This window comes from Pelophylax lessonae (assembly GCF_965119305.1).
Source record: "Pelophylax lessonae genome assembly, chromosome: 9".
In the NCBI taxonomy this organism is placed as follows: domain Eukaryota; kingdom Metazoa; phylum Chordata; class Amphibia; order Anura; family Ranidae; genus Pelophylax; species Pelophylax lessonae.
This window is the reverse complement of record NC_138776.1, coordinates 272910262-272936791: the sequence shown is the minus strand read 5'-3', so window position 1 is coordinate 272936791 and position 26530 is coordinate 272910262. Positions and strand designations below refer to the sequence as shown.

The window sequence follows — 26530 nt, the reverse complement described above, 5'->3', positions numbered from 1 at the left end:
GAGTCATGCCCCATCACCGTGACCCCGCTGGACTCTTTGACACCCAATACAAACAATGACAAGAAGATTCTAGAAGTCATCAAGAAGATGATTAAGATGCTGACAGGAGAGGTGAGCGGTGCTGGGAATTCTGAGATATTATCCAGTAGCAGTCTTGGTAAGGTTTAATGATGTCACTGTCCATTTCTCCATGGAGGAGTGGGAGTACTTAGGACAGAAGGATCTCTACAAGGACGTCATGATGAAGGACCACCAGACGGGACACGAGGACCTCTACAAGAATCTCATGATGAATGAATGCCAGAAACCAAACAAAGATAACAAGAAAGTCGTGATGGAGGCCCTCCAGACCCTCCCATCTCCGGGTAAGAGGAGACTTTATTGTAAAGGAGAGAGCAGTACGGAGGCTCCACCTAGATCCCCCATCATCTGATAAACACATAGAAACAATGTATTCAGTCAGTGTGTGTGTTTCCTACAGATGGATCCAGTAATGGGAACCCACCAGAGAGATGTCCCCGTCCTCTGTATTCCCGGGATTCCACACAGGAAGATGACTTCATCTTTGATCAGGTAGATGGGAATGAGGGTCTTGAATGTAAAAGTGACTTTATGAGATGATATTCCTTTTATGTAGTTTCATCATATGAATATAACTTTTTAAATTTAGCTTGAAGAACTGATGGACATCAATGTTGAGGTCAAAAGGGTAGAAGAAGAGACGTATGTGAGGGATGGTCAGCAGTCTATGGAGGAAGATGTGGTGATGGTCACAGGTGAGTAATGAACACATTTTAATTTCTCTTCTAGAAGTGATTGTGTTGTAGTTTCTTGAACTTTTATAAAAATGTTAGGAATAGAGTAGTGGATCCAGTTGGGGAGGAGACAAGGTCTATGGCTAATGAGAGACCACGTTGTGTGTATCTCCATTCCTCAATATAACGTCATGTTCCCAACAAATGAGGAGGAGATACTGTACACCATATGAAAGGTCCATCTCCATTCCTCAATATAACGTCATGTTCCCAACAAATGAGGAGGAGATACTGTACACCATATGAAAGGTCCATCTCCATTCCTCAATATAACTTCACGTTCCCAACAAATGAGGAGGACGTACTGTACACCATATGAAAGGTCCATCTCCATTCCTCAATATAACGTCATGTCCCCAACAAATGAGGAGGAGATACTGTACTCCATATGAAAGGTCCATCTCCATTCCTCAATATAACGTCATGTTCCCAACAAATGAGGAGGAGATACTGTACACCATATGAAAGGTCCACGTTGTGTGCATGTTGAGAATTCCAATATACAGGTTAATTTTTATGAAAACTGAATCTGTCAACATTACAATAAGACAAGGAAGTTATGTGGATTGAGGGTCTGTAGACCTTCTCACCCTCAGGTAAGATTATCTCTACAAGGACGTCATGATGGAGAATCAGCCGCCCCTCACATCACCGGGTAAGAGGAGACTTTATTGTAAAGGAGAGAGCAGTACGGAGGCTCCACCTAGATCCCCCATCATCTGATAAACACATAGAAACAATGTATTCAGTCAGTGTGTGTGTTTCCTACAGATGGATCCAGTAATGGGAACCCACCAGAGAGATGTCCCCGTCCTCTGTATTCCCGGAATTCCACACAGGAAGGTCACACCATCCCTCACCATCATCAGGTAGATGAGGAACAATTATTGGTAGTTCTGATTTATACACAAGCGTGTTTGTTACAATGAATGTTTTATTATATATTCAGAGTGGCAAGTTCCGGGGTTATAACATTGTTGTAAAAGAAGAGTTTAAAGATGAAGATGAGGAGTATGGAGTGATGAAGAAGCATTCTGAAGGACACAAGGATGTTATGAAGAAGCCCCCTAATAAGAGAAACCCACCAAAGAGATGTTCCAGTCCTCTGTACTCCGGGGATTCCACACCAGAAGGTCACCGCTACACACAATTTTCTCAGGTAGGAAGGGACGAATGAGACCTCAGTTTGGGTGAAATGACGCACTTTTCCGTAGAATCGGGTGATATTTAATTTTGTTGATTTAGGCTGAAGATTTGAGTGATATGAAAATTGAGATCAAAGAGGAAGAAGAGACATATGCGATGGGCGATCTGTCTACGGAGGAGGATGGGGCAATGGTGACCGTTAAAGAGGAGGACTCTTCTCTAGATATCAGCTCAGGTAAGTAATGGAAACTAAATATAGAAACTGATAACAGGACAATTTTACTTTCACGGGTTTAAGATATCAGAATGACCAAAGGAGACGGAGATACAGCAGACCATAACATCACCAAGACTGGACTGATTTATAAACTGTAGACCAGGAAAGCAGAAATGCTAAAATTGGCCAAAAATTAAATTTTAGCTATTGTAGGATGAAGCTGAAGATTCTTCATTTATTGTTTAATTGGCTATTCTTAGGAGGTTTGCCATATGAAAGGTCCACCTGCATTCCTTAATATAACATCATGTCCCCAACAAATGAGGAGATACAGTACACCATATGAAAGGTCCATCTCCATTCCTCAATATAACGTCATGTTCCCAACAAATGAGGAGGAGATACTGTACACCATATGAAAGTTCCATCTCCATTCCTCCAATATAACGTCATGTTCCCAACAAATGAGGAGGAGATACTGTACACCATATGAAAGTTCCATCTCCATTCCTCCAATATAACGTCATGTTCCCAACAAATGAGGAGGAGATACTGTACACCATATGAAAGGTCCATCTCCATTCCTCCAATATAACGTCATGTCCCCAACAAATGAGGAGGAGATACTGTACACCATATGAAAGGTCCATCTCCATTCCTCAATATAACGTCATGTTCCTAACAAATGAGGAGGAGATACTGTACACCATATGAAAGATCCATCTCCATTCCTCAATATAATGTCATGTTCCCAACAAATGAGGCGGAGATACTGTACACCATATGTAAGGTCCATCTCCATTCCTCAATATAACGTCATGTTCCCAACAAATGAGGAGGAGATACTGTACACCATATGAAAGGTCCATCTCCATTCCTCAATATAACGTCATGTTCCTAACAAATGAGGAGGAGATACTGTACACCATATGAAAGGTTCATCTCCATTCCCCAATATAACGTCATGTCCCCTATAAATGAGGAGGAGATACTGTACACCATATGAAAGGTCCATCTCCATCCATCACCGTATCGTATATTTCTTCTGATTTCTCTCCTGTATTGATGGTCCTTATTCTATGACGGAGCTCTATGGTCCCGTAACCTGTAGACCAACATACATGAAATATGAACTTGCTTCTAAAATTGTGAACTTCTCTTTCCAACAGATGACGTGATTGTCTGGAATTCCTCGATGGGACTTCCCTTTCCAGATTACGATAGAAAAGACAACGGCACGGCACAATATTCTCCAGCAGAAAACGTTCCCAATCTAAAACCTGAGAGTGCGGATAAAGCCAGCGGTCCCTCTCCCCCTGAGGACTCTTCCATTAAATTGGACACGACGACCTCCAATATCCCTCCCGGATTTTATAGTATGGATCGGCCTCTGGATCCATCCAATCCTGAGGGACCTTCTGCTCTACAGAGGGGTGATGAGATGTCTACATCTTCTACCTATAACGAATGCTTCACCATCATTACATTGCCTCTGGTGTATCAGCAAACCCACAACGAGAACCACCCTTTTATATGTACAGAGTGCGGGAAGTGTTTTCAAACAAGATCGAGTCTCGTCAGACATGAAAATATCCACAGTGGGACGCGTCCCTATTCCTGCTCGGAGTGCGGGAAAGGCTTCAGTGCGAAGTCCCATCTTGAACGACATGAGAAAAATCACACCGGAGACCGACCCTATTCCTGCCCCGAGTGCGAGAAATGCTTCAAACAGAAGGACCGCCTGAACGCCCACCTGAGGGTTCACAAGGGCGAGACTCCCTTCACCTGTGCCGAGTGCAAGAAGTCCTTCATAGACAAAGCGCATTTCGTCAGCCACCAGAGGGTTCACACCGGCGAGAAGCCCTTTTCCTGCCCCGAGTGCGGGAAATGCTTCTCACAAACGGGACACCTCAATATCCATTTGAGGCTCCACACCGGTGAGAAGGCGTTTTCCTGCTCGGAGTGCGGGAAAAGTTTCACCCATAAATCCACGCTGGTCAACCACCAGAGGTTCCACACCGGGGAACAGCCGTTTTCCTGCACGGTGTGCGGGAAACGCTTCACGCGGAAGATGAATCTTGACATCCACCAGAAGTTTAACACGAGGGACAGCACGTCGTCCTGCTGGGAGTGCGGGATGCAGTACAGGACCAAGTGTGAGATGAAAATCCACCAGAAAATCCACCCCAAGAAGAAGATCTACTCCTGCTCCATGTGCCCCAAATCCTTCAGCTACAAATCCGAGTTCCTCCGACACCAGAGGAGTCACACTGGCTAGAAGATCTTCCCACCACCCCAGTGCGGGAAACCTTCACCTTCCCAGTGTGGGAAATGGTTCTTGGGTAGAGAACGTCTCAAGAGCCTAACAGGGAGAGGCAACTCTCTCATATGTAGTGCGGGAAATGTTTTACATGGAGAAATTAGCTTCTTATACACCAGAGAATTAACACAGACAGCCAGCCCCATCCAGGCACCGAGTGCGGGAAATGTGTCAGAAGAGGAAATCCTCTTCCTATGCCACAGAGGAGGATTCAGGTAGACAGCCAGCCAATTCCATGCACTGAGTGCCGCAAATGTGTCAGAAGAGGAAATCCTCTTCCTATACCACATAGGAGGATTCAGGAAGACAGCCAGCCTCTTCCAGGCACCGAGTGCGGGAAATGTGTCAGAAGAGGAAATCATCTTCCTATGCCACAGAGGAGGATTCAGGTATACAGTCAGCTCCTTCCATGTACCGAGTGCGGGAAATGTGCCAGAAGAGGAAATGATCCTCCTATGCCACAGAGCATTCACACAGATAGCCGGCCTTTTCCATGCACTGAGTGCGGGAAATGTTTTACAAGGAGAAACTTGCTTCCTATGCCTCATGGGAATTGTAGTTCCGCAACAGCTGGAGGGTCACAGGTTGAATACCCACGACATAGACAGTCAGCCTTTTCCATGCACCGAGTGCGGAAAATGTGTCAGAAGAGGAGGGTTCTTGTAGACAGCCAGCTTCTTCCATGCAATGAGTGCGGGAAATGTTTTACAAGGAGAAACTTGCTTCCTATGCCTCATGGGAATTGTAGTTCCACAACAGCTGGAGGGTCACAGGTTGAATACCCACGACGTAGACAGTCAGCCTTTTCCATGCACCGAGTGCGGGAAATGTGTCAGAAGAGGAAATTATCTACTTATAAGCCAGAGGATTCACATAGACAGACAGCCTTTTCCATGCACTGAGTGCGGGAAATGTTTTACATGGAGAAAATTGCTTCTATACAACAGAGGATTCATGGAGACAGCTGGCCTTTTCAATCAGGTAGTCGGCCTTTTCCATTCACCGAGTGCGGGAAATGTTTCAGATGAGGAAATTAGCTTCTTATAAACCAGAGGATTTATGTAGACAGATGGCCTTTTCCATGTACTGAGTGTGGGAAATGTTTCATGAAGAAAGGGAATCTCCGTAGACATCGAAGGATGCTGGCGGTGATCTCAGGGTGACTGAATTATTCTCTCGGGGATTGTCCTGTGTGTGGCACAGAGGAGGAAGATTTACACCCGGTAGCTCCACCCATAAGTGTTTTTTTTTCTTGGTTATAGGTGGTGTCTGGTGTGAGAAGTACTCCCGTAGTTTTACAATAGCGTGTTATCAGCATAGACGATGTGTAGATGAGTACTAATAAAGTTTTTCTAAACCCAAAAACAAACGTGTGGTGGCTGCATTCCACTTTTCTTTCCAGGGTTCTTTGCTTTTTTTTTTTCTTCACCCGGTGATCCGACCAGCAAGAGATCCCGAAGGGAATTCTAAAGGCGTCAGCATACCGAGACAATTCGGACAATTTCATGCTCCCAACTTTGTGGGAGGAGTTTGGGGATGGCCCCTCCCTGTTCCAACATGACTGCACACCAGTGCACAAAGCAAGGTCCATAAAGACATGGAGGAGCGAGTTTGGGGTGGAGGAACATGACTGGTCTGCACTGAGGGTGACCTCTTTTGGCATGAAATTGTCCAGGTATTTATTGGTTGAGCCAGATAAGACTTGTGTCTTTTTTCAACCTGACTAACTATGTATCTATGCTGGCACCTTAAGAGTTCCCTTCACTGGAACTAAGGGGCCAAGCCCAACTCTGACGCGTTTCGGAGTCTGCGCGGAGGCCCGGGCGGGGCAAGCGCACTCCTACTTCAGTTGAAGTGAATAACATAGGGAGAGAGAATGTCTTTTATAGGCAAATGCTGGGGGCATGTCCCGGACAATTAAAAAGGGCAACAAGTACTTAAAACCGCAACACTGTGGGCTGATTAATACAGATACTGGGAATTTTGTGAGGAAGTATAAGTAATATATGGTCATATAGGGTCACTTCGAAAGGACAATAGGCAGATATGGCTTTATGTGTTTAGACACACCATGATAAATATATGAATTAAGCTAGTGCAACCATATATAAAATAAATGTATAGTACAGTACAACATGTTCAAGGGTATACAGTACTGGTCATGGTGGAAATAAACTGATCCTAACCATACCAGAAAGAACAACAAGAGTAAGCAAGAAATGACAGATAAAAACAAAAACATGGTGGATAATAAAGATGCAAAATAATTAATTATTAAATAAATTGGATATATGTTATATTATATTAGATATATGAGGGAAGGGGGGAGGGGGTTGGGTGGGTGGGGGCACAGGGGGAAGAGAGGGGGGAGGGGTGTGAAAGGAGGGGGGGGGTGTGGGAGGGGGGCAAAAATATACTTACAAATTAGTGGGAGAAATTTGAATGGCTAACGATGAAAAAGAGAGGGGAACCTGAAATGATAAATGGTAACATTAGAGGAGAAGTATACAAGGGATAAATAAGGCTGTTATATAATGGTATGGACGTCTAATTCTTCATTCAACCCATTAAGGCTAAGAGAATCTAAGGTGTAAATCCAAAATGTTTCCCGTTCACAAAGAAATGTGAAACGTTCAGCTGCAGGTAGGTTATCGGGTATAGATTATAACATCCAGACCCGTAGGCCCGAGGTGGAACATTGATGAAATTATTTCAAAGTGACTAACTATGTAACTATGCTGGCACCTTAAGAGTTCCCTTCACCGGAACTAAGGGCCCAACCCCTGGTTCATAAAGACATGTAGGAGTGAGTTTGGGGTGGAGGAACTTAACCAGCCTGCACTGAGAGTTGAGGTCAGAAGTAACTTCTTTTGGCATGAAATTGTCCAGGTATGCTGGCACCTTAAGAGTTCCCTTCACTGGAACTAAGGGGCCAAGCCCAACCCCTGGTTCATAAAGACATGGAGGAGCGAGTTTGGGGTGGAAGAACTTGACTGGCCTGCACTGAGGGTTGAGGCCAGAAGTGACCTCTTTTGGCATGAAATTGTCCAGGTATTTATTGGTCGAGCCAGATGGACTTGTGTCTTTTTTCAACCTGACTAACTATGTAACTATGCTGGCACCTTAAGAGTTCCCTTCACTGGAACTAAGGGGTCAAGCCCAACCCCTGGTTCATAAAGACATGGAGGAGTGAGTTTGGGGTGGAGGAACTTGACCAGCCTGCACTGAGAGTTGGGGTCAGAAGTGACCTCTTTTGGCATGAAATTGTCCAGGTATCCTGGCACCTTAAGAGTTCCCTTCACTGGAACTAAGGGGCCAAGCCCAACCCCTGGTCCATAAAGACATGGAGGAGCGAGTTTTGGGTGGAGGAATAAATAGATAAATTGAGGTCCTGGCTACTCACGTCAACACCACATCCCAATGATAAATAGAGAAAACCGAAATGGAACTATGGGACTTTATAAGTGTTGAACTCCCCCTTCAGTATAATTATAGATACACATTCATTGGTAAAAGAAAGTTACTTTATTCAAACACAATCATTATTAGTTAAAAACCCAAAGATTGAGGAATGATATTTCCCCTAAAATCAATAAGGAATATCGTACATCACAAGTAAGTAACGTTCTTTTAACAATATATGTCTATCTATAATTATACTGAAGGGGAAGTCCCGTAGTTTCATTTTGGTTTTCTCTATTTATCATTGGGATGTTGACACGAGTAGCCAGGACCTCAATTTATCTATTTATTCCTCTTATTGGGTGAAAAACACCTGTCTATTGGTTGTCCGGGCCCCCCCCCCTCTTCAGGTTTATAATTAGAAACTTTTATTATCAACTGGATAAACTTTAACAGATTAGGTGATCAACTAGGATGAATTTTTGTGGACAGGATTGGGAGGGTTTTACCTCTAGGATACAATCAGAGGCGATTGGTACAGCCAGTGCCATCTTAAGAGCATTAAATGGGCCCAGGCAATGCAATACACTGGGGCCCCGCCTACACAATCACCCACGAGAATAAAAATGCAAATTATTGATAAGGCGATATTTATCGGTACAGCAGTGCCAGGCTAATGACAGCTCCCAAGTTGGGCGGCTGGGTTCGGTGAACACACACACGGACGGGAGACAGACTCAACTATCCTGTGTGTGCCTGTTCCCGTGGAGGCGGACAGGCATTCCTGCAGTTGGGGGCTCCCCCTCCACGGCCCAAGTGGCCTAACAGCAGCGCAGGGCGGACAGGCGCTTGCCACCTGCTAAGTTCGGCGGCGAGATGCACACGGGAATCGGGACTAATGCTTGGCTGGGGCATGCCCATTCGGTAAGATGGCCCTGGGTACAGCTGAGGGACATCAGGATATTGACACTTTCCTTCAAAAGATTAAACAATGAGAAAATCGTCATTATTACTGGCACATGAAATACTTTTGATTTATACACGGAGGGTAAGTGCGTTCCATTTGGCCTGAGAATTCTGAATTTCTCCACTATACCGGTGGTTAGCAATGAGATGAAAGGGCTTTGGGAGGATAACCTCCAGAAATGCTCAATCCAAATGATAGAGATCTTGAAAACTCATTATCAAAAAGAAATTGCAGCCTTAAGCCTCGTACACACGCGTCGAAAATCGGCAGGGAATTTTTTTCCGACAACCGATCTGCCGATTTTCAGCTTGTTAGTATGATGCTTCCGACAACCGACTCCGACTTTTCGGCTGAAAAAAATCTGGTGTGCAGGCTATAAAATTTTTGTCTGCCGTCAAAACACGTCCGATTTTCGTGCAGTCAGTACAGATTTCGACAGGGAAAAATCTAATGAGCAAGTCTGGGCATGCTCAGAGAAGAAAGAACACAAAGAAAGCAAACCAGCACATGACATCACTTCTGAAGTAGAATTTTGTCGGGAAAATTCATGTTCAGTCTAGAGCACATTCCAACCAACAAAACACCACTCTGGACAAAAGACGGACGATCGGTCGGCCGATAATCGTTGCGTGTGTACTAGGCTTTAGATGAGCAAACTCAAGTTCTGAGCACCAACAACCAGAAACTTGTGTCTAATCTGCTATATTTAGAAAAACAGAAAGATCGAGTTAAATATGCTCCGATGTGAGAAGGTATTAGGTGAGGAGGTTCTCCTCAAGACGTAGCAGACAATCTGATCTCAGGCAGCGAAGAGTTCCTTATGTACTCTTTATACGTAAAAAATACCTATAAAATTCTCTAGATTTGGTACCTGACACGGGATGTTCTCCACGCTATCTATCCCATCAGCCCCACAAAAACGGAGAGCGGACTCCACATAGCGTAGAATTGTATGGTAGCCTTTATTTAGAGCCCATGTATAGGGGCTATTCCACTCTCTGTTTTTGTTTCCCATCTCCCATATTCATTTTGGAGCTCTCATCTACTATGAGGAAGGGGGACCGATGGACCGGCCAGAAATTATGTCCTGGTCAAGGAGACCACTAAAGCTTCCTTTCATCCTATTGCCATATGGTAAGGAGGATCAACATCTGGTGAGTGGGGATTTTTACACGCAGGGTGGCACCTTTTCTTTGTTAAAGTATTCACTTCTGGGATGCACTGACCTATCACAGCATGAGGAGCGAGCCGTTCCCTTTGAAGGATATGGAGGACTTTTATTGGGACTGTTTTTCACTGGATATCAGTGTGCACTTTTGCACACTGACTAGTATTCCAATGTTTCTCTTCTCCCTCAGTGTTTCTCCAGAGACGACAGAGAGGGGCAGGGGAGGGTCATTGGTAGTTAGGACATCAATGGCTAGAAGGTCGTAATGGTGCACAATGAAAACCTGTGGCTTTGTGTAACTAAAAGGTAGTCTATATTCCTGCTGGCTTGTATTTGGGGCCATTTTTAGGCATTTTGTCAAGGCACCCCAGGTATGGTTGCCACCTCATCCCTTTAATCCAAGACACAGGTTCATAAGGCACCAAGTGAGTTTAATTACCACCTTAATCAGCCACAGAACCTGTGTAATTAATGTGTGTCCTGGTTTAAAGGGATGAGGTGGCAAACCTTCACATCTGGAGTATTCCGTCCAGTTCTGGGCACCGGTCCTCAGGAAGGATGTGCTGGAACTGGAGAGAGTCCAGAGAAGGGCAACAAAAATAATTAGGGGAATGGAGGACATCAGCTATGAGGAAAGGCTACAAGCACTGAACTTATTCTCTCTGGAGAAGAGACGATTGAGGGGGGATATGATATCAATGTACAAATACTGTACTGGTGACCCTAGCATAAGGAACAAACTATTCAGAGAAAGGCAATACAATAAGACACGTGGCCACTCACTAAAACTAGAAGAAAAACGGTTTAAGCTAAAAATACGCAGGGGGTTCTTTACTGTCAGAGCAGGAAGGATGTGGAATTCTCTTCCACAAGCAGTCGTACCAGCAGGAAGCATCAATCGTTTCAAAAAACTATTAGATGGGCACCTTAAAGACCACAACATACAGGGATATACAATGTACAACATACAGGGGAATACAATGTACAACATACAGGGGTATACAATGTACAACATACAGGGGGTATACAATGTACAACATACAGGGGGTATACAATGTACAACATACAGGGGGTATACAATGTACAACATACAGGGGTATACAATGTACAACATACAGGGGTATACAATGTACAACATACAGGGGGTATACAATGTACAACATACAGGGGTATACAATGTACAACATACAGGGGGTATACAATGTACAACATACAGGGGGTATACAATGTACAACATACAGGGGTATACAATGTACAACATACAGGGGTATACAATGTACAGTTAACAGCAAACACACACACACACACATCATAGGTTGAACTGGATGGACTGATGTCTTTTTTCAACCTCACAAACTATGTAATTCTAACCCCGGGGTGCCTGGGCAAGCTGGTTGAAAAAGGCTGGTGTAAAGGAACGCTCCCCAGAAATAGGCAGCACTGACCACCAGGGAGTACTGCTTGGATCTTGAAGAAGGGGACATACCCCGAAAGCTTGTCCTGAAAAATTGTATGTTGGTGCAAATAAAAAAAAAGTATCACGGACAGTACTCAATTGTCTCGACCACCAGGGAGGGAGCAGAAGTGAAGTTAGGTAAAGACAGGAAGTGATGTCAGACACAGACAGGAAGTGATGCCAGGTATAAATAGGCAGTTCCAGGTCAGATGTAAGTCGGGAGGAAGTATAGAGGAGACATTGCTGGAACTGGCAGCAGAGGAGGTAATAAGATCTTATTTTTTATTTCCCGACATATACCGTCCTATCGCCGGCAGGCAATTCTTCACACCTCTGCGATGTAATAATAACTTCCTACAAACATAGATCTCCTGTTATAGAGGACTGAAAACAGACACAAATATATCTAAGATTTGGTTGTACATGGACATGTCCTGTCTATGTTCTCCGAGTCCAGGAACGTACAATGGCCATGTAGAGAGAAGTCTGTCTTATGTCCACCATATGTGGGTGTCAGGGGATGCGTTGGTTGGTGTCAGATCACAGAGGACACGGCCAGCTTAGAACTGTCTGGTCTTCCTTTCCGTGTCTTTCCGGTCCAAAGGGTGGTAATAAATAACGCATACTCAGACTGGTCTGGGGTAGTAAGCGGGGTCCCCCAAGGCTCAGTCCTGGGACCAACCTTGTTCGATTTATTCATAAACAGCATTGAGGACGGGATCAGTAGTTCGATATCGGTTTTTGCAGATGACACAAAATTGGGCAGGGCAATAACTGCACAGCATGAAGCAGATATCCTACAGAATGACCTGGACAAAATAACCCAGATCAGCACTCAGGAATCCCCATACTGACTGCTCTATAGTAATCTAATACCCGACCGAGTGTATAATTCCACCATTGTAACCCCTACACTACTCCCATCCCAATACAACCTAGATCATTGTCAGCTTGTTGTCCATCCACAGAAGGAACGTTCCGAGTGACCGACAACCGATTCCAGGACAATGGATGGGAAGCAAGATCACATGACCAAGAAGATACTAAACCTCACCCTGGAGATCATCTACCTGCTGACCGGAGAGGTGAGGAGGATTCTGGGAGGTCACATGACATCACTCTGATCTCTATTAATAAAACACAGACCTGACCGGAGAGGTGAGGAGGATTCTGGGAGGTCACATGACATCACTCTTATCTCTATTAATAAAACACAGACCAGACCGGAGAGGTGAGGAGGATTCTGGGAGGTCACATGACATCACTCTTGTCTAGTGTGGTCAGTAGTCCATGGTCTTATTGTAGACATGTAGATGATGTCAGATGATTGATATCGGTTTATCTTTCTCCTGATCTGTAGGATTATGTTGTAGTGAAGAAGTCTAGCGGGGAGCCAATCTCAGGAGGATGGAGCCGGACCCAGAGCCCCACCATGGTGCCTCCCCCTCATTCTCCCATACCTGAGAGGAACAAAGAGCAGAAGATCCTGGAACTGACCACCATGATGGTCCATCTGCTGACAGGAGAGGTGAGCGGTGCTGGGAATTCTGGGACATTATCCAGTAACAGACAAGGGATGTGTCTGTATGGTGACTGTATCATTGTGTGTGTCAGGTTCCTATAAGGTGTCAGGATGTCACTGTCTATTTCTCCATGGAGGAGTGGGAGTATTTAGAAGGACACAAGGATCTCTACAAGGACGTCATGATGGAGAATCAGCCGGGTAAGAGGAGACTTTATTGTAAAGGAGAGAGCAGTACGGAGGCTCCACCTAGATCCCCATCATCTGATAAACACATAGAAACAATGTATTCAGTCAGTGTGTGTGTTTCCTACAGATGGATCCAGTAATGGGAACCCACCAGAGAGATGTCCCCGTCCTCTGTATTCCCGGGATTCCACACAGGAAGATGACTTCATCCTTGATCAGGTAGACGGGACTGAAGGTCAAAAATGTAAAAGTGACTCCCAAAGGTACAAGATTATATTCCTCTATGTATGTTTCATCATTCAGATATTGTTTTTGGTAATTTAGCTTAAAGAACTGACGGATTGCAATGTTGGGGTCAAAGAAGAAGAAGAAGAGGAGACGTATGTGAGGGATGGTCAGCAGTCTATGGAGGAGGATGTGGTGATGGTGACAACTGGACAGGAAGGGTCTTCACCTAATACCAGCCCAGGTGAGTAATGAACACATTTCCATTGTGTTGATATTTGTAGCTTCTAATGAAGGTTTATAAACCGGTAGAAATAGAATGGTGAGGAGACAATATATTCAGTCAGTGTGTGTTTTCCTACAGATGGATCCAGTAAGCGAAACCCACCAGAAAGATCTCCCAGTCTCCAGGATTCCACACAGAAAGGTCCCCGCTACGCACAATGTAGTCAGGTAGATAGGACCGATTGAGACCACAGGCCATGTGGAATGTTGTACTGGTATGTAGAGTTGGCTGATATTTCATCTTGTTGGTTTAGGCTGAAGATTTGAGTGAATTGAAAATTAAGATTAAAGAGGAAGAAGAAGAGACGCACGTGATGGGTGATCTGTTTATAGAGGAGGCCAGGACAATGGTGACAGTTAAAGAGGAGGATTCTTCTCCAGATATCAGCTCAGGTGAGTTATGAACGCTAAATGCCGAAACTGATAACAGCCAGGTCCGTTTTACTTTCACAAGTTTAAGATATTTAGAATGACCAACAGAGATGGAGATATAGCAGCTGATGTACACCATATGAAAGGTCAATCTCCATTCCTCCAATATAACGTCATGTTCCCAACAAATGAGGAGGAGATACTGTACACCATATGAAAGGTCCATCTCCATTCCTCAATATAACATCATGTTCCCAACAAATGAGGAGGAGATACTGTACACCATATGAAAGGTCCATCTCCATTACTCCAATATAACGTCATATTCCCAACCAATGAGGAGGAGATACTGTACATCATATGAAAGGTCCATCTCCATTCCTCAATATAACATCATGTCCCCAACAAATGAGGAGGAGATACTGTACACCATATGAAAGGTCCATCTCCATTCCTCAATATAACATCATGTCCCCAACAAATTAGGAGGAGATACTGTACACCAGGGGTAGTGAATTAAAATTCAAGGAGGTCCGGTCACTAAAATTTTCTTCTGGCCGAGGTCCGAATCTCAAGCATGTGCCATGAAAGATTGTACGCTTCTACTTTCCTTTTTTTTGGCACAGCCACGCTCTATGATGCTTTTATTACTGTTTTCCCCACACGCTCTGGTAATACTCTGTAACTGTCCCCAATAGTGTTCCCCCTTACATCAGGTGCCCCTACCAGAGTGATTCATTACATTGGGTCCCCCCATAAAACAGTTGCCACTGTCAGGGTACCCCCTTATATGAGATGTCCCCATCAGAGTGCCCCCCTTACATCAGGTTTCTTCATCATAAGGCCCCCTTACATTAGGTGCCATCATCAGAGTGCCCCCTTACATCATTTGTACCCATCGAATAAGGTTAGAGTGCTCCTTTACATCAGGTGTCCTCTTAAGAGTGCCCCCTTACATCAGGTGGGGCCATCACAGTGCCACCTTAGATCCGGTATTCAGATCAGTGTGCCCCCTTACTTCAGGTGTCCTCATCAGAGTGCCCCCCTTAACATGTGCCCATCAGTGCAATCCCACTTACATAATATGTGCCCATCAGCATGCCCCATTTTTTATGTTAAGGGGCACTCTGATGGGTACATTTTATGTTAAAGAGGTTGTAAACCTCAGAAAAAAAAAACCTGGAAGACAAAGGCATAATGAGCTAGTATGCATCGCATACTAGCTCATTATGAAATACTTACCTTAGAACGAAGCCCCTGCAGCGCCGCTCGCTCACTGGTAACATGGCTGACATGTTCAGCCGTCTTACTTCCGAGTTCGCGTCATCTGGCCACCTGATTGGCCAGAGCAGTGAGGACGTCACTCCTGTGCATGCGCCCGGGAGCCGTCAATCATGGCACAGGGCACACGGGTTCATTCAGAGCGCATGTGCTGATAACGTCAAACGGTGCAAGTTTAGTAGATATCTACAGTACCTATAGGTAAGCTTTATTATAGGCTTACCTTTAGATACAAACACTACTTGGGGGTTTACAACCACTTTAAGGGGCATGCTGATGGACCCATTTTGCTGTGCCCATCAGTGTGCCCCTTAACATAAAATAGGGGGCAGCAAACAATGACTGCACTTAAGATTGAGATAGGAGAAAAAAAGCACTATAGCAAGCTGACAATTAGTTAGCATTTTGATCCCTTTCAATGTCTCCTGCAACCATCACACACAGCAGACATAGCAGGCACCAGATGTAGGGTTTACACAGGTTCAGACATTGATCTCCCATCAATCAGCAGCAGTGATCACTTCTTACTACCTCCTTCACAGTGATCACTGCAACATCTCTCCCCACTCAGTGATCATAGTTTTCTAATGCTGTAAAAATAGTGACCTATTTATACACTCCACCTTGTTCTGCTGTAGTCCATTCTTCCTCCTACTCCGTCCTCGCCACACATCACCTCTCTCTCTTCACACATTTCCCCTGCCTTACACAGACAGGAGGACGAGAGGCACAGTAGCTCTGAATAGAAGACGGAAGCTGCAAACTGGTGATTGGTTGCTTGGACTGCCCTTTATCTTAGCAACCAATCACTGGCTTGTTTAGCTTCCGCCCTCCCTCCAGAACTGTCCCTGCCTCCCGCAGTTGGGTCTGTGAAGATGAAAGCGAAAGCGTGACAGCTGAGAGAAGAACAGGCATCTAAATGGCGAGACCGCTGCGGGCCGGTTGAGAGAGTGATTGGGGCCGGACCTGGCCCGCGGTCCGCCATTTAGTGATGCCTGCTGTACACCATATGAAAGGTCCATCTCCATTCCTCAATATAACGTCATGTTCCCAACAAATGAGGAGGAGATACTGTACACCATATGAAAGGTCCATCTCCATTCCTCAATATAACGTCATGTTCCCAACAAATGAGGAGGAGATACTGTACACCATATGAAAGGTCCATCTCCATTCCTCAATATAACGTCATGTTCCCAACAAATGAGGAGGAGATACTGTACACCATATGAAAGGTCCATCTCCATTCCTCCAATATAACGTCATGTTCCTAACAAATGAGGAGGAGATACTGTACACCATATGAAAGGTCCATCTCCATTCCTCAATATAACGTCATGTTCCCAACAAATGAGGAGGAGATACTGTACACCATATGAAAGGTCCATCTCCATTCCTCCAATATAACGTCATGTTCCTAACAAATGAGGAGGAGATACTGTACACCATATGAAAGGTCCATCTCCATTCCTCAATATAACGTCATGTTCCCAACAAATGAGGAGGAGATACTGTACACCATATGAAAGGTCCATCTCCATTCCTCAATATAACGTCATGTTCCCAACAAATGAGGAGGAGATACTGTACACCATATGAAAGGTCCATCTCCATTCCTCAATATAACGTCATGTTCCCAACAAATGAGGAGGAGATACTGTACACCATATGAAAGGTCCATCTCCATTCCTCCAATATAACGTCATGTTCCTAACAAATGAGGAGGAGATACTGTACACCATATGAAAGGTCCATCTCCATTCCTCCAATATAACGTCATGTTCCCAACAAATGAGGAGGAGATACTGTACACCATATGAAAGGTCCATCTCCATTCCTCAATATAACGTCATGTTCCCAACAAATGAGGAGGAGATACTGTACACCATATGAAAGGTCCATCTCCATTCCTCCAATATAACGTCATGTTCCTAACAAATGAGGAGGAGATACTGTACACCATATGAAAGGTCCATCTCCATTCCTCAATATAACGTCATGTTCCCAACAAATGAGGAGGAGATACTGTACACCATATGAAAGGTCCATCTCCATTCCTCCAATATAACGTCATGTTCCTAACAAATGAGGAGGAGATACTGTACACCATATGAAAGGTCCATCTCCATTCCTCAATATAACGTCATGTTCCCAACAAATGAGGAGGAGATACTGTACACCATATGAAAGGTCCATCTCCATTCCTCAATATAACGTCATGTTCCCAACAAATGAGGAGGAGATACTGTACACCATATGAAAGGTCCATCTCCATTCCTCCAATATAACGTCATGTTCCTAACAAATGAGGAGGAGATACTGTACACCATATGAAAGGTCCATCTCCATTCCTCCAATATAACGTCATGTTCCCAACAAATTAGGAGGACGTACTGTATACACCATATGAAAGGTCCATCTCCATTCTGTAATGGAAATTACCGTTAGACCACAAGCTGATTCAAAGAAGAATTCATTTAATACTCATATACGAGGAGAGAGGTTATATCGACATCCTTCTGTGAGCTTCTATAACCCGTCTGGTTTGCATACGTGTCTGCTGTCCTTATATATGTTTCAGACATAGTTAAAATTGAAACCCCCCCCCCCCCTCCTTCCTTTGGACAATGATTGACAGCCTTTAATATATCTTAAGGAAGGGGGTTGAACAGTAGTCTATTATTTCTAAACATCGGGACAGGATATACAGATTCAGACATGTAGTAAGTCTTTTTAAGTGTGAAAACTTCATATAAGGTCTTAACAAGCAACATATGGCAGGATATGCAGTTGCCACTGTTTAAATTCTTAGCAGAATCTGCTGAAGGAATGCAGTTTCTAGATATACTCCTATGTATACATAAATGATTATAACACTTATAATAATTATGAACACATTCCTCAATATAACGTCATGTTCCAACAAATGAGGAGGACGTACTGTATACACCATATGAAAGGTCCATCACCATAGAGTTGTATTGTATATTCTCCTGAATCCTGCCCGGTATGGGAGGTCCTTATCCTATGACGGAGCTCTATGGGTGGTCCTTATCCTATGATGGAGCTCTATGGGTGGTCCTTATCCTATAGACGGAGCTCTATGGTTGGTCCTTATCCTATGACGGAGCTCTATGGGCGGTCCTTATCCTATGACGGAGCTCTATGGGTGGTCCTTATCCTATGACGGAGCTCTATGGGTGGTCCTTATCCTATGACAGAGCTCTATGGGTGGTCCTTATCCTATGACGGAGCTCTATGGGTGGTCCTTATCCTATGACGGAGCTCTATGGGCGGTCCTTATCCTATGACGGAGCTCTATGGTTGGTCCTTATCCTTTAGACGGAGCTCTATGGGTGGTCCTTATCCTATAGACGGAGCTCTATGGGTGGTCCTTATCCTATGACGGAGCTCTATGGGTGGTCCTTATCCTATTAGGGAGCTCTATGGGCGGTCCTTATCCTATGACGGAGCTCTATGGGTGGTCCTTATCCTATGACGGAGCTCTATGGGCGGTCCTTATCCTATGACGGGGCTCTATGGGTGGTACCTTCTTCATAGATGCCTCCAGAGTGGAGAACATGAAATCTGATCGTGTTTCGGAAATTAATAAGGATATCTCTTCCACAGATGAGATCATTGCCTGGAATTCCTCGGTGGGACTTCCGTTTCCAGAACATTTTGCCAAGCATGAAGGATTTGGGAGTCCTGGCCGTGCCGATGACTCATCCGTTCCTCCTCACCTCGAGGAATCCTTCAGGAAATTGGACACCTCAAATATTCATCCAGTCTTCTATAGTATGAAGAGGTCCCCACCCAACCCCGAGGAATCTTCTCCCGATAAGTCATCACCTCTTCCACATCAGCAAACCCCCAACGAGAACCACCCTTTTATATGCTTAGAGTGTGGGAAGTGTTTTCAAACCAAATCCAATCTCAACAGACATGAAAATGTTCACATCGGGAAGCGGCCTTATTCCTGCTCCGAGTGCGGGAAAGACTATACTGCCAAATCGCATCTTGACAGGCATAAAAAAAGTCACACCGGGGACCGCCCTTATTCATGCCCAGAGTGCGGGAAATGCTTCAAGCAGAAAGACCGTCTGTCTGCCCACCGTAGAATTCACAAGGGTGAGACTCCTTTCTCGTGTGCGGAGTGCCAGAAGTCCTTCATAGACAAAGCGCATTTTGTCAGTCACCTGAGAGTTCACACGGGGGAGAGGCCCTTCGCCTGCCCGGAGTGCGGGAAATGCTTCTCACAAAAAGGACACCTCAATATCCATTTGAGACTTCACACCGGCGAGAAAGCCTTTGCCTGTCCCGAGTGCGGGAAACGTTTCACTCATAAATCCACGCTCGTCAACCACCAGAGATTCCACACCGGGGAGCAGCCGTTTTCCTGTACGGTGTGCGGGAAACGCTTCACGCGGAAAATGAGTCTCGAAAGACACCAGAAGTTGAGCGAAACCACACTGTCCTGTGTGGAGTGCGGGATGCCATTCAATACGAAGTGCGAGATGAAGATCCATCAGAGGAGTCACCCCAAGAAGAGGACCTATCAGTGTCCGGACTGCCACAAATCCTATCTATACAAGTCCGAGCTCCTCCGACACCAGAAGGCTCACGGTGCGGGAAGTGTTTGCTGGGTAGAGGGAGAGTCATAGGAAAAGTCTCACCGGGAAAAAGCTGGTCTCCTGGTCTTTGTGCGGGAAATGTTTCATGTGGGGAAATTAGCTTCTTATACACCAGAGAATTCATACAGACGGACTTTTCCATCCATCAAGTGCGGGAAATGTTTCATGTGGGGAAATTAGCTTCTTATACACCAGAGAATTCAAACAGCCGGACTTTTCCATCCATCAAGTGCGGGAAATGTTTAATGTGGGGAAATTAGCTTCTTATACACCAGAGAATTCAAACAGCCGGACTTTTCCATGCATCAAGTGCGGGAAATGTTTCATGTGAGGAAATTTGATTCTTATAGGCTAAACGATTCACACAGACAGCCTTAATTTTCCCATGCATCAAGTGCGGGAAATGGTTGTTGGGTTGAGGAAGCCTCAAGACCCATATAAAAAGACACACCGGGGGAAGACAATCCTCTATTGTTAGTGCGGGAAATGTTTCATGTGGGGAAATTAGCTTCTTATACACCAGAGAATTCAAACATGCAGCAGGACTTTTCCATGCATCAAGTGCGGGAAATGTTTAGCATGGAGAAACTAGTTAGTTAGAGGATTCACACAGACAGCCTTCCTTTTCCATGCACTGAGTGCGGGAAATGTTTAACATGGAGAAATTGGCTTCTTATAGATCAGAGTATTCTCATCGGCAGCTGGCCATTTCTATGCACCAAGTGCGGGAAATCTTCTAGTACGGGAAATTATCTTTCTATAAGGCAGAGGATTCACATAGACAGTCAGCCTTTTCCATGCACCAAGTGCGGGAAATGTTTAACATAGAGAAAATTTTAGTTTCCTATACACCAGAGGATTCATGTAGACAGGCGGCCTTTGCCATGGACAGAGTGCGGGAAATGTTTTACAATGGCGTGTTATCAACATATAGAATGTGTGGATGAGTACTAATAAAGTTTATATAAACCCCCAAAACAAACATGGCGGCTGCATTCCTCTTTTTTCATTTACTTTTATTTTCACCCGGTGATCCTCCCAGTAACACACTTCCTGTCCTGGGTGACAACACTCCTCCCAGTAACACACTTCCTGTCCTGGGTGACACTACTCCTCCCAGTAACACACTCCCAGTGTTCCCCAGTGACCCCGGCTTCCTGAGAAGATTCCCAGTGTTCCTCAGTGACCCAGAATTCCTGAGAAGCTTCCCAGTGTCCCCAGCTTCCTGAGAAGATTCCCAGTGTCCCCCAGTGACCCTGACTTCCTGAGAAGATTCCCAGTGTCCTCGGCTTCCTGAGAAGATTCCCAGTGTCCCCCAGTGACCCCGGCTTCCTGAGAAGATTCCCAGTGTCCCCCAGTGACCCCGGCTTCCTGAGAAGATTCCCAGTGTCCCCCAGTGACCCTGGGTTCCTGAGAAGATTCCCAGTGTCCCCCAGTAATCCCAGCTTCCCGAGAAGATTCCCAGTGTCCCCCAGTAACCCCGGCTTCCTGAGAAGATTCCCAGTGTCCCCCAGTGACCCCGGCTTCCTGAGAAGATTCCCAGTGACCCGGCTTCCTGAGAAGATTCTCAGTGTCCACCAGTGACCCCGGCTCCCTGAGAAGATTCTCAGTGTCCCCCAGTGACCCCGACTTCCTGCGAAGATTCTCAGTGTCCCCCAGTGACCCCGACTTCCTGAGAAGATTCTCAGTGTCCCCCAGTGACCCTGGCTTCCTGAGAAGATTCCCAGTGTCCCCCAGTGACCCTGGGTTCCTGAGAAGATTCTCAGTGTCCCCCAGTAATCCCAGCTTCCCGAGAAGATTCCCAGTGTCCCCCAGTAACCCCGGCTTCCTGAGAAGATTCCCAGTGTCCCCCAGTGACCCCGGCTTCCTGAGAAGATTCCCAGTGACCCGGCTTCCTGAGAAGATTCTCAGTGTCCACCAGTGACCCCGGCTCCCTGAGAAGATTCTCAGTGTCCCCCAGTGACCCCGACTTCCTGAGAAGATTCTCAGTGTCCCCCAGTGACCCCGACTTCCTGAGAAGATTCTCAGTGTCCCCCAGTGACCCCGGCTTCCTGAGAAGATTCCCAGTGTCCCCCAGTGACCCCGGCTTCCTGAGAAGATTCCCAGTGACCCGGCTTCCTGAGAAGATTCTCAGTGTCCACCAGTGACCCCGGCTCCCTGAGAAGATTCTCAGTGTCCCCCAGTGACCCCGACTTCCTGAGAAGATTCTCAGTGTCCCCCAGTGACCCCGACTTCCTGAGAAGATTCTCAGTGTCCCCCAGTAATCCCAGCTTCCTGAGAAGATTCCCAGTGTCCCCCCAGTAACCCCGGCTTCCTGAGAAGATTCCCAGTGCCCCCCAGTGACCACGGCTTCCTGAGAAGCTTCCCAGTGTCCCGGCTTCCTGAGAAGATTCTCAGTGTCCCCCAGTGACCCCGACTTCCTGAGAAGATTCTCAGTGTCCCCCAGTAATCCCAGCTTCCTGAGAAGATTCCCAGTGTCCCCCCAGTAACCCCGGCTTCCTGAGAAGATTCCCAGTGTCCCCCAGTGACCACGGCTTCCTGAGAAGCTTCCCAGTGTCCCGGCTTCCTGAGAAGATTCTCAGTGTTCCCCAGTGACCCCGGCTTCCTGAAAAGATTCCCAGTGCCCCACAGTAACTCTGGCTTCCTGAGAAGATTCCCAGTGTCCCCCAGTGACCACGGCTTCCTGAGAAGCTTCCCAGTGTCCCGGCTTCCTGAGAAGATTCTCAGTGTTCCCCAGTGACCCCGGCTTCCTGAAAAGATTCCCAGTGCCCCACAGTAACTCTGGCTTCCTGAGAAGATTATTAGTGTCCACCAGTGACCCCGGCTTCCTGAGAAGATTCCCAGTGTCCCCCAGTGACCCGGCTTCCTGAGAAGATTCCCAGTGACCCCGGCTTCCTGAGAAGATTCCCAGTGTCTCCCAGTGACCCGGCTTCCTGAGAAGATTCCCAGTGACCCCGGCTTCCTGAGAAGGTTCCCAGTGTCCCCTAGTGACCTGGTTTCCTGAGAAGGTTCCGTGTCCCCTAGTGACCCCAGCTTTCTGAGAAGATTCCCAGTGTCCTCCAGTGACCCCGACTTCCTGAGAAGATTCCCAGTGACCCCCAGTGTCCCCGGCTTCCTTAGAAGATTCCCAGTGTCCCCGACTTCCTGAGAAGATTCCCAGTGTCCCCGGCTTCCTGAGAAGATTCTCAGTGTCCCCGACTTCCTGAGAAGATTCCCAGTGTCCCCGGCTTCCTGAGAAGATTCTCAGTGTCCCCCAGTGTCCCCGGCTTCCTGAGAAGATTCCCAGTGACCCCAGCTTCCTGAGAAGTTTCTCAGTGTCCCTCAGTGTCCCCGGCTTCCTGAGAAGATTCCCAGTGTCCCCCAGTGTCCCAGGCTTCCTGAGAAGATTCCCAGTGTCCCCGACTTCCTGAGAAGATTCCTAGTGTCCCCCAGTGACCTCGGCTTCTTGAGAAGATTCCCAGTGTCCCACGGCTTCATGAGAAGATTCTCAGTGTCCCCCAGTGACCCCGACTTCCTGAGAAGATTCCCAGTGTCCCCCAGTGACCTCGGCTTCCTAAAAAGATTCTCAGTGTCCCCCAGTGACCCCGCTTTTGTGCTTTTCCACTGCTGGTACCGCATGGTACGGTGTTGGAACGGTTCGGTGGCGCTTTTCCACTACATGGAACCAAACGGTACGGCTCGCTTAAACAGTACCGCCTCAGTTGGGGTTCCAACAGGGCCGTACCGGTACCATATCCCACAATCCTTTGCATGCAGCCTTGACTATTTGTCACTACTAGCCACTGATTGGTCAGAGAATCATTGTTACCCCACCCACTTTACTTTAGTGGAAAAGCAAACCGTACCGAACCGTTCCAACACCGTACCATGCGGTACCATGCAGTGGAAAACCAACAGAGCCAAGCAGGCCCGAGTGAAGCCGAGCCGGTACTTGCAGTGGAAAATTGCCAAAAAAAAGGCTACAAGAGGTAGCGTAAGGCTCAGACAGGAAGTGATGTCAGGTACAGACAGGAAGTGATGTCAGGTATAAATAGGATGTTCCAGGTGAGAGGTGATTCGGGAGGAAGTAGAGAGGAGACATTGCTGGAACTGGCAGCAGAGGAGGTAATAAGATCTTATTTTCTTTTTCCACACATATAACCTCCTATCCCCAGGGGTTGATTCTACACATCTCTATGATGTAATAATATATCCCTACACGCATAGATGTCCCGTTATATAGGACTGAAAATAGCCACCGATATCTAGTTGTACACGGACACATCCTATCTACATTCCCCAAGTCCAGAGATGTACAGCGGCTAAGTAGAAAGGTGGTTAATCGAGGTGGTTGTCCTTACGAGGCTGCCGGCGATCAGGTTATCTACGTTCCCCAAGTCCAGAGATGTACAATGGCTATGTAGAAAGACGAAGTAAGGCTTTTGATGTGAATCTAATTGAATCGAGGTGGTTGTCCTTACGAGGCTGCCGGTGGTCAGGTTATCTACGTTCCCCAAGTCCAGAGATGTACAACGGCTATGTAGAAAGGCGAAGTAAGGCTTTTGATGTGAATCTAATTTAATCGAGGTGGTTGTCCTTACGAGGCTGCCGGTGGTCAGGTTATCTACGTTCCCCAAGTCCAGAGATGTACAACGGCTATGTAGAAAGACGAAGTAAGGCTTTTGATGTGAATCTAATTTAATCGAGGTGGTTGTTCTTACGAGGCTGCCGGTGGTCAGGTTATCTACGTTCCCCAAGTCCAGAGATGTACAACGGTCATGTAGAAAGACGAAGTAAGGCTTTCAATGTGAATCTAATTTAATGTAGGTGGTTGTCCTTACGAGGCTGCCAGTGGTCAGGTTATGGATAAGTCCTTCTTGTGGGGGGTGGGTGTTGAACCAGTGGCTGTTCTGTGGGTGGTCTGGAGTGAGATAGGGTACAATGCTGCAAGGCCTGGGTTCCTTCAGCCTTTGGGCCACCCCATCACCTCAGGCGCTACATGGACTGACTCCCGAATGGATAGTCACATGACACCTTTTTACGGATCCATCAATGGGGATGACAGAGCTGTAGTGACTCCTTAGTAGAATGTAAATAGACATAAATCTGGCATCACTGAAAAGTTGTTTTTGACTGGAGCGGTGCGTAGGAAGCTCAGACCATGTATGACCTCAGAACCTGGACATCCCACCGTAACTGAGTCCAGATCAGCTCCCAGATTACTACACAGCAGTCAGTATGGGGATTCCTATTACCTGACCATGTTTCTGATTCAACCATTGTAACCCCTAGACTACCCTCATCCCAATACAACCTAGATCATTGTCCGCTTGTTGTCTGTCCACAGAAGGAACGTTCTGAGTGACCAGCAACCAAATCCAGGACAATGGATGGGAAGCACAGTCACATAATCAAGAAGATACTAAACCTCACTCTGGAGATCATCTACCTGCTGACCGGAGAGGTGAGGAGGATTCTGGGAGGTCACATGACATCACTCTTATCTCCATTAATAAAACACAGACCTGACCGGAGAGGTGAGGAGGATTCTGGGAGGTCACATGACATCACTCTTATCTCTATTAATAATACACAGACCTGACCGGAGAGGTGAGGAGGATTCTGGGAGGTCACATGACATCACTCTTATCTCTATTAATAAAACACAGACCTGACCGGAGAGGTGAGGAGGATTCTGAGAGGTCACATGACATCACTCTTATTTCTATTAATAAAACACAGACCTGACCGGAGAGGTGAGGAGGATTCTGGGAGGTCACATGACAACACTCATCTCTATTAATAAAACACAGACCTGACCGGAGAGGTGAGGAGGGTTCTGGGAATTTTCATCATTATCACAGTTACTGTCTCCTTATACACAGCTTTATGAAGTAGTGAAGACCAATCGGGAGCGAATGTTATCCGACAGCCATTCTAATGGATCAGCCCCAATCAGAGTGCCTCCATGTGACTCCCTAAAACCTGAGAGACACCATCTTGAGAAGATCCTAGAAGTCATCCAGAAGATGATGGAGCTGCTGACAGGAGAGGTGAGCGGTGCTGGGAATTCTGGGACATTATCCAGTAACAGACAAGGGATGTGTCTGGATGGTGACTGTATCATTGTGTGTGTCAGGTTCCTATAAGGTGTCAGGATGTCACTGTCTATTTCTCCATGGAGGAGTGGGAGTATTTAGAAGGACACAAGGATCTCTACAAGGACGTCATGATGGAGAATCAGCCGCCCCTCACATCACCGGGTAAGAGGAGACTTTATTGTAAAGGAGAGAGCAGTACGGAGGCTCCACCTAGATCCCCCATCATCTGATAAACACATAGAAACAATGTATTCAGTCAGTGTGTGTGTTTCCTACAGATGGATCCAGTAATGGGAACCCACCAGAGAGATGTCCCCGTCCTCTGTATTCCCGGGATTCCACACAGGAAGGTCACACCATCCCTCACCATCATCAGGTAGATGACGAACAATTATTGGTAGTTCTGATTTATACACAAGCGTGTTTGTTACCGTAAATGTTTTATTATATA

At 46.1% G+C, this 26530-nt stretch overlaps 3 protein-coding genes across 3 annotated transcripts; all 3 read left to right on the top strand.

The window, feature by feature from the left end:
• Positions 1-8: 8 nt before the first annotated feature.
• Positions 9-26530, top strand: LOC309562828 (uncharacterized protein). Its single transcript, XM_082267142.1, has 8 exons — positions 9-111; positions 197-365; positions 482-573; positions 671-776; positions 1587-1684; positions 1765-1974; positions 2061-2196; positions 26358-26530. Exons 1-8 carry the CDS (start codon positions 88-90, stop codon positions 26513-26515), a joined length of 993 nt encoding a protein of 330 aa, XP_082123268.1. The 5' UTR covers positions 9-87; the 3' UTR covers positions 26516-26530.
• LOC309564131 (uncharacterized protein) lies at positions 3374-4462 on the top strand (the record flags this gene model as incomplete). Its single annotated transcript, XM_082268760.1, has 1 exon — positions 3374-4462. One exon carries the CDS (start codon positions 3374-3376, stop codon positions 4454-4456), a length of 1083 nt encoding a protein of 360 aa, XP_082124886.1. The 3' UTR covers positions 4457-4462.
• Positions 14027-20827, top strand: LOC309564130 (uncharacterized protein; the record flags this gene model as incomplete). Its single annotated transcript, XM_082268759.1, has 3 exons — positions 14027-14105; positions 18927-19991; positions 20679-20827. The coding sequence occupies 3 exons, from the start codon at positions 14027-14029 to the stop codon at positions 20825-20827; spliced, it is 1293 nt and encodes a 430-aa protein (XP_082124885.1).

What these genes read in the sequence shown, in the direction of transcription:
- LOC309562828 (XM_082267142.1), top strand. Translation starts at nt 88, where the DNA reads ATGATTAAGATGCTGACAGGAGAG. An exon ending in CCAGACCCTCCCATCTCCGG is followed by an intron (nt 366 to 481) that starts GTAAGAGGAGAC and finishes TGTTTCCTACAG; the next exon opens with ATGGATCCAGTAATGGGAAC. An exon ending in TTCTCTAGATATCAGCTCAG is followed by an intron (nt 2,197 to 26,357) that starts GTAAGTAATGGA and finishes TGTTTCCTACAG; the next exon opens with ATGGATCCAGTAATGGGAAC.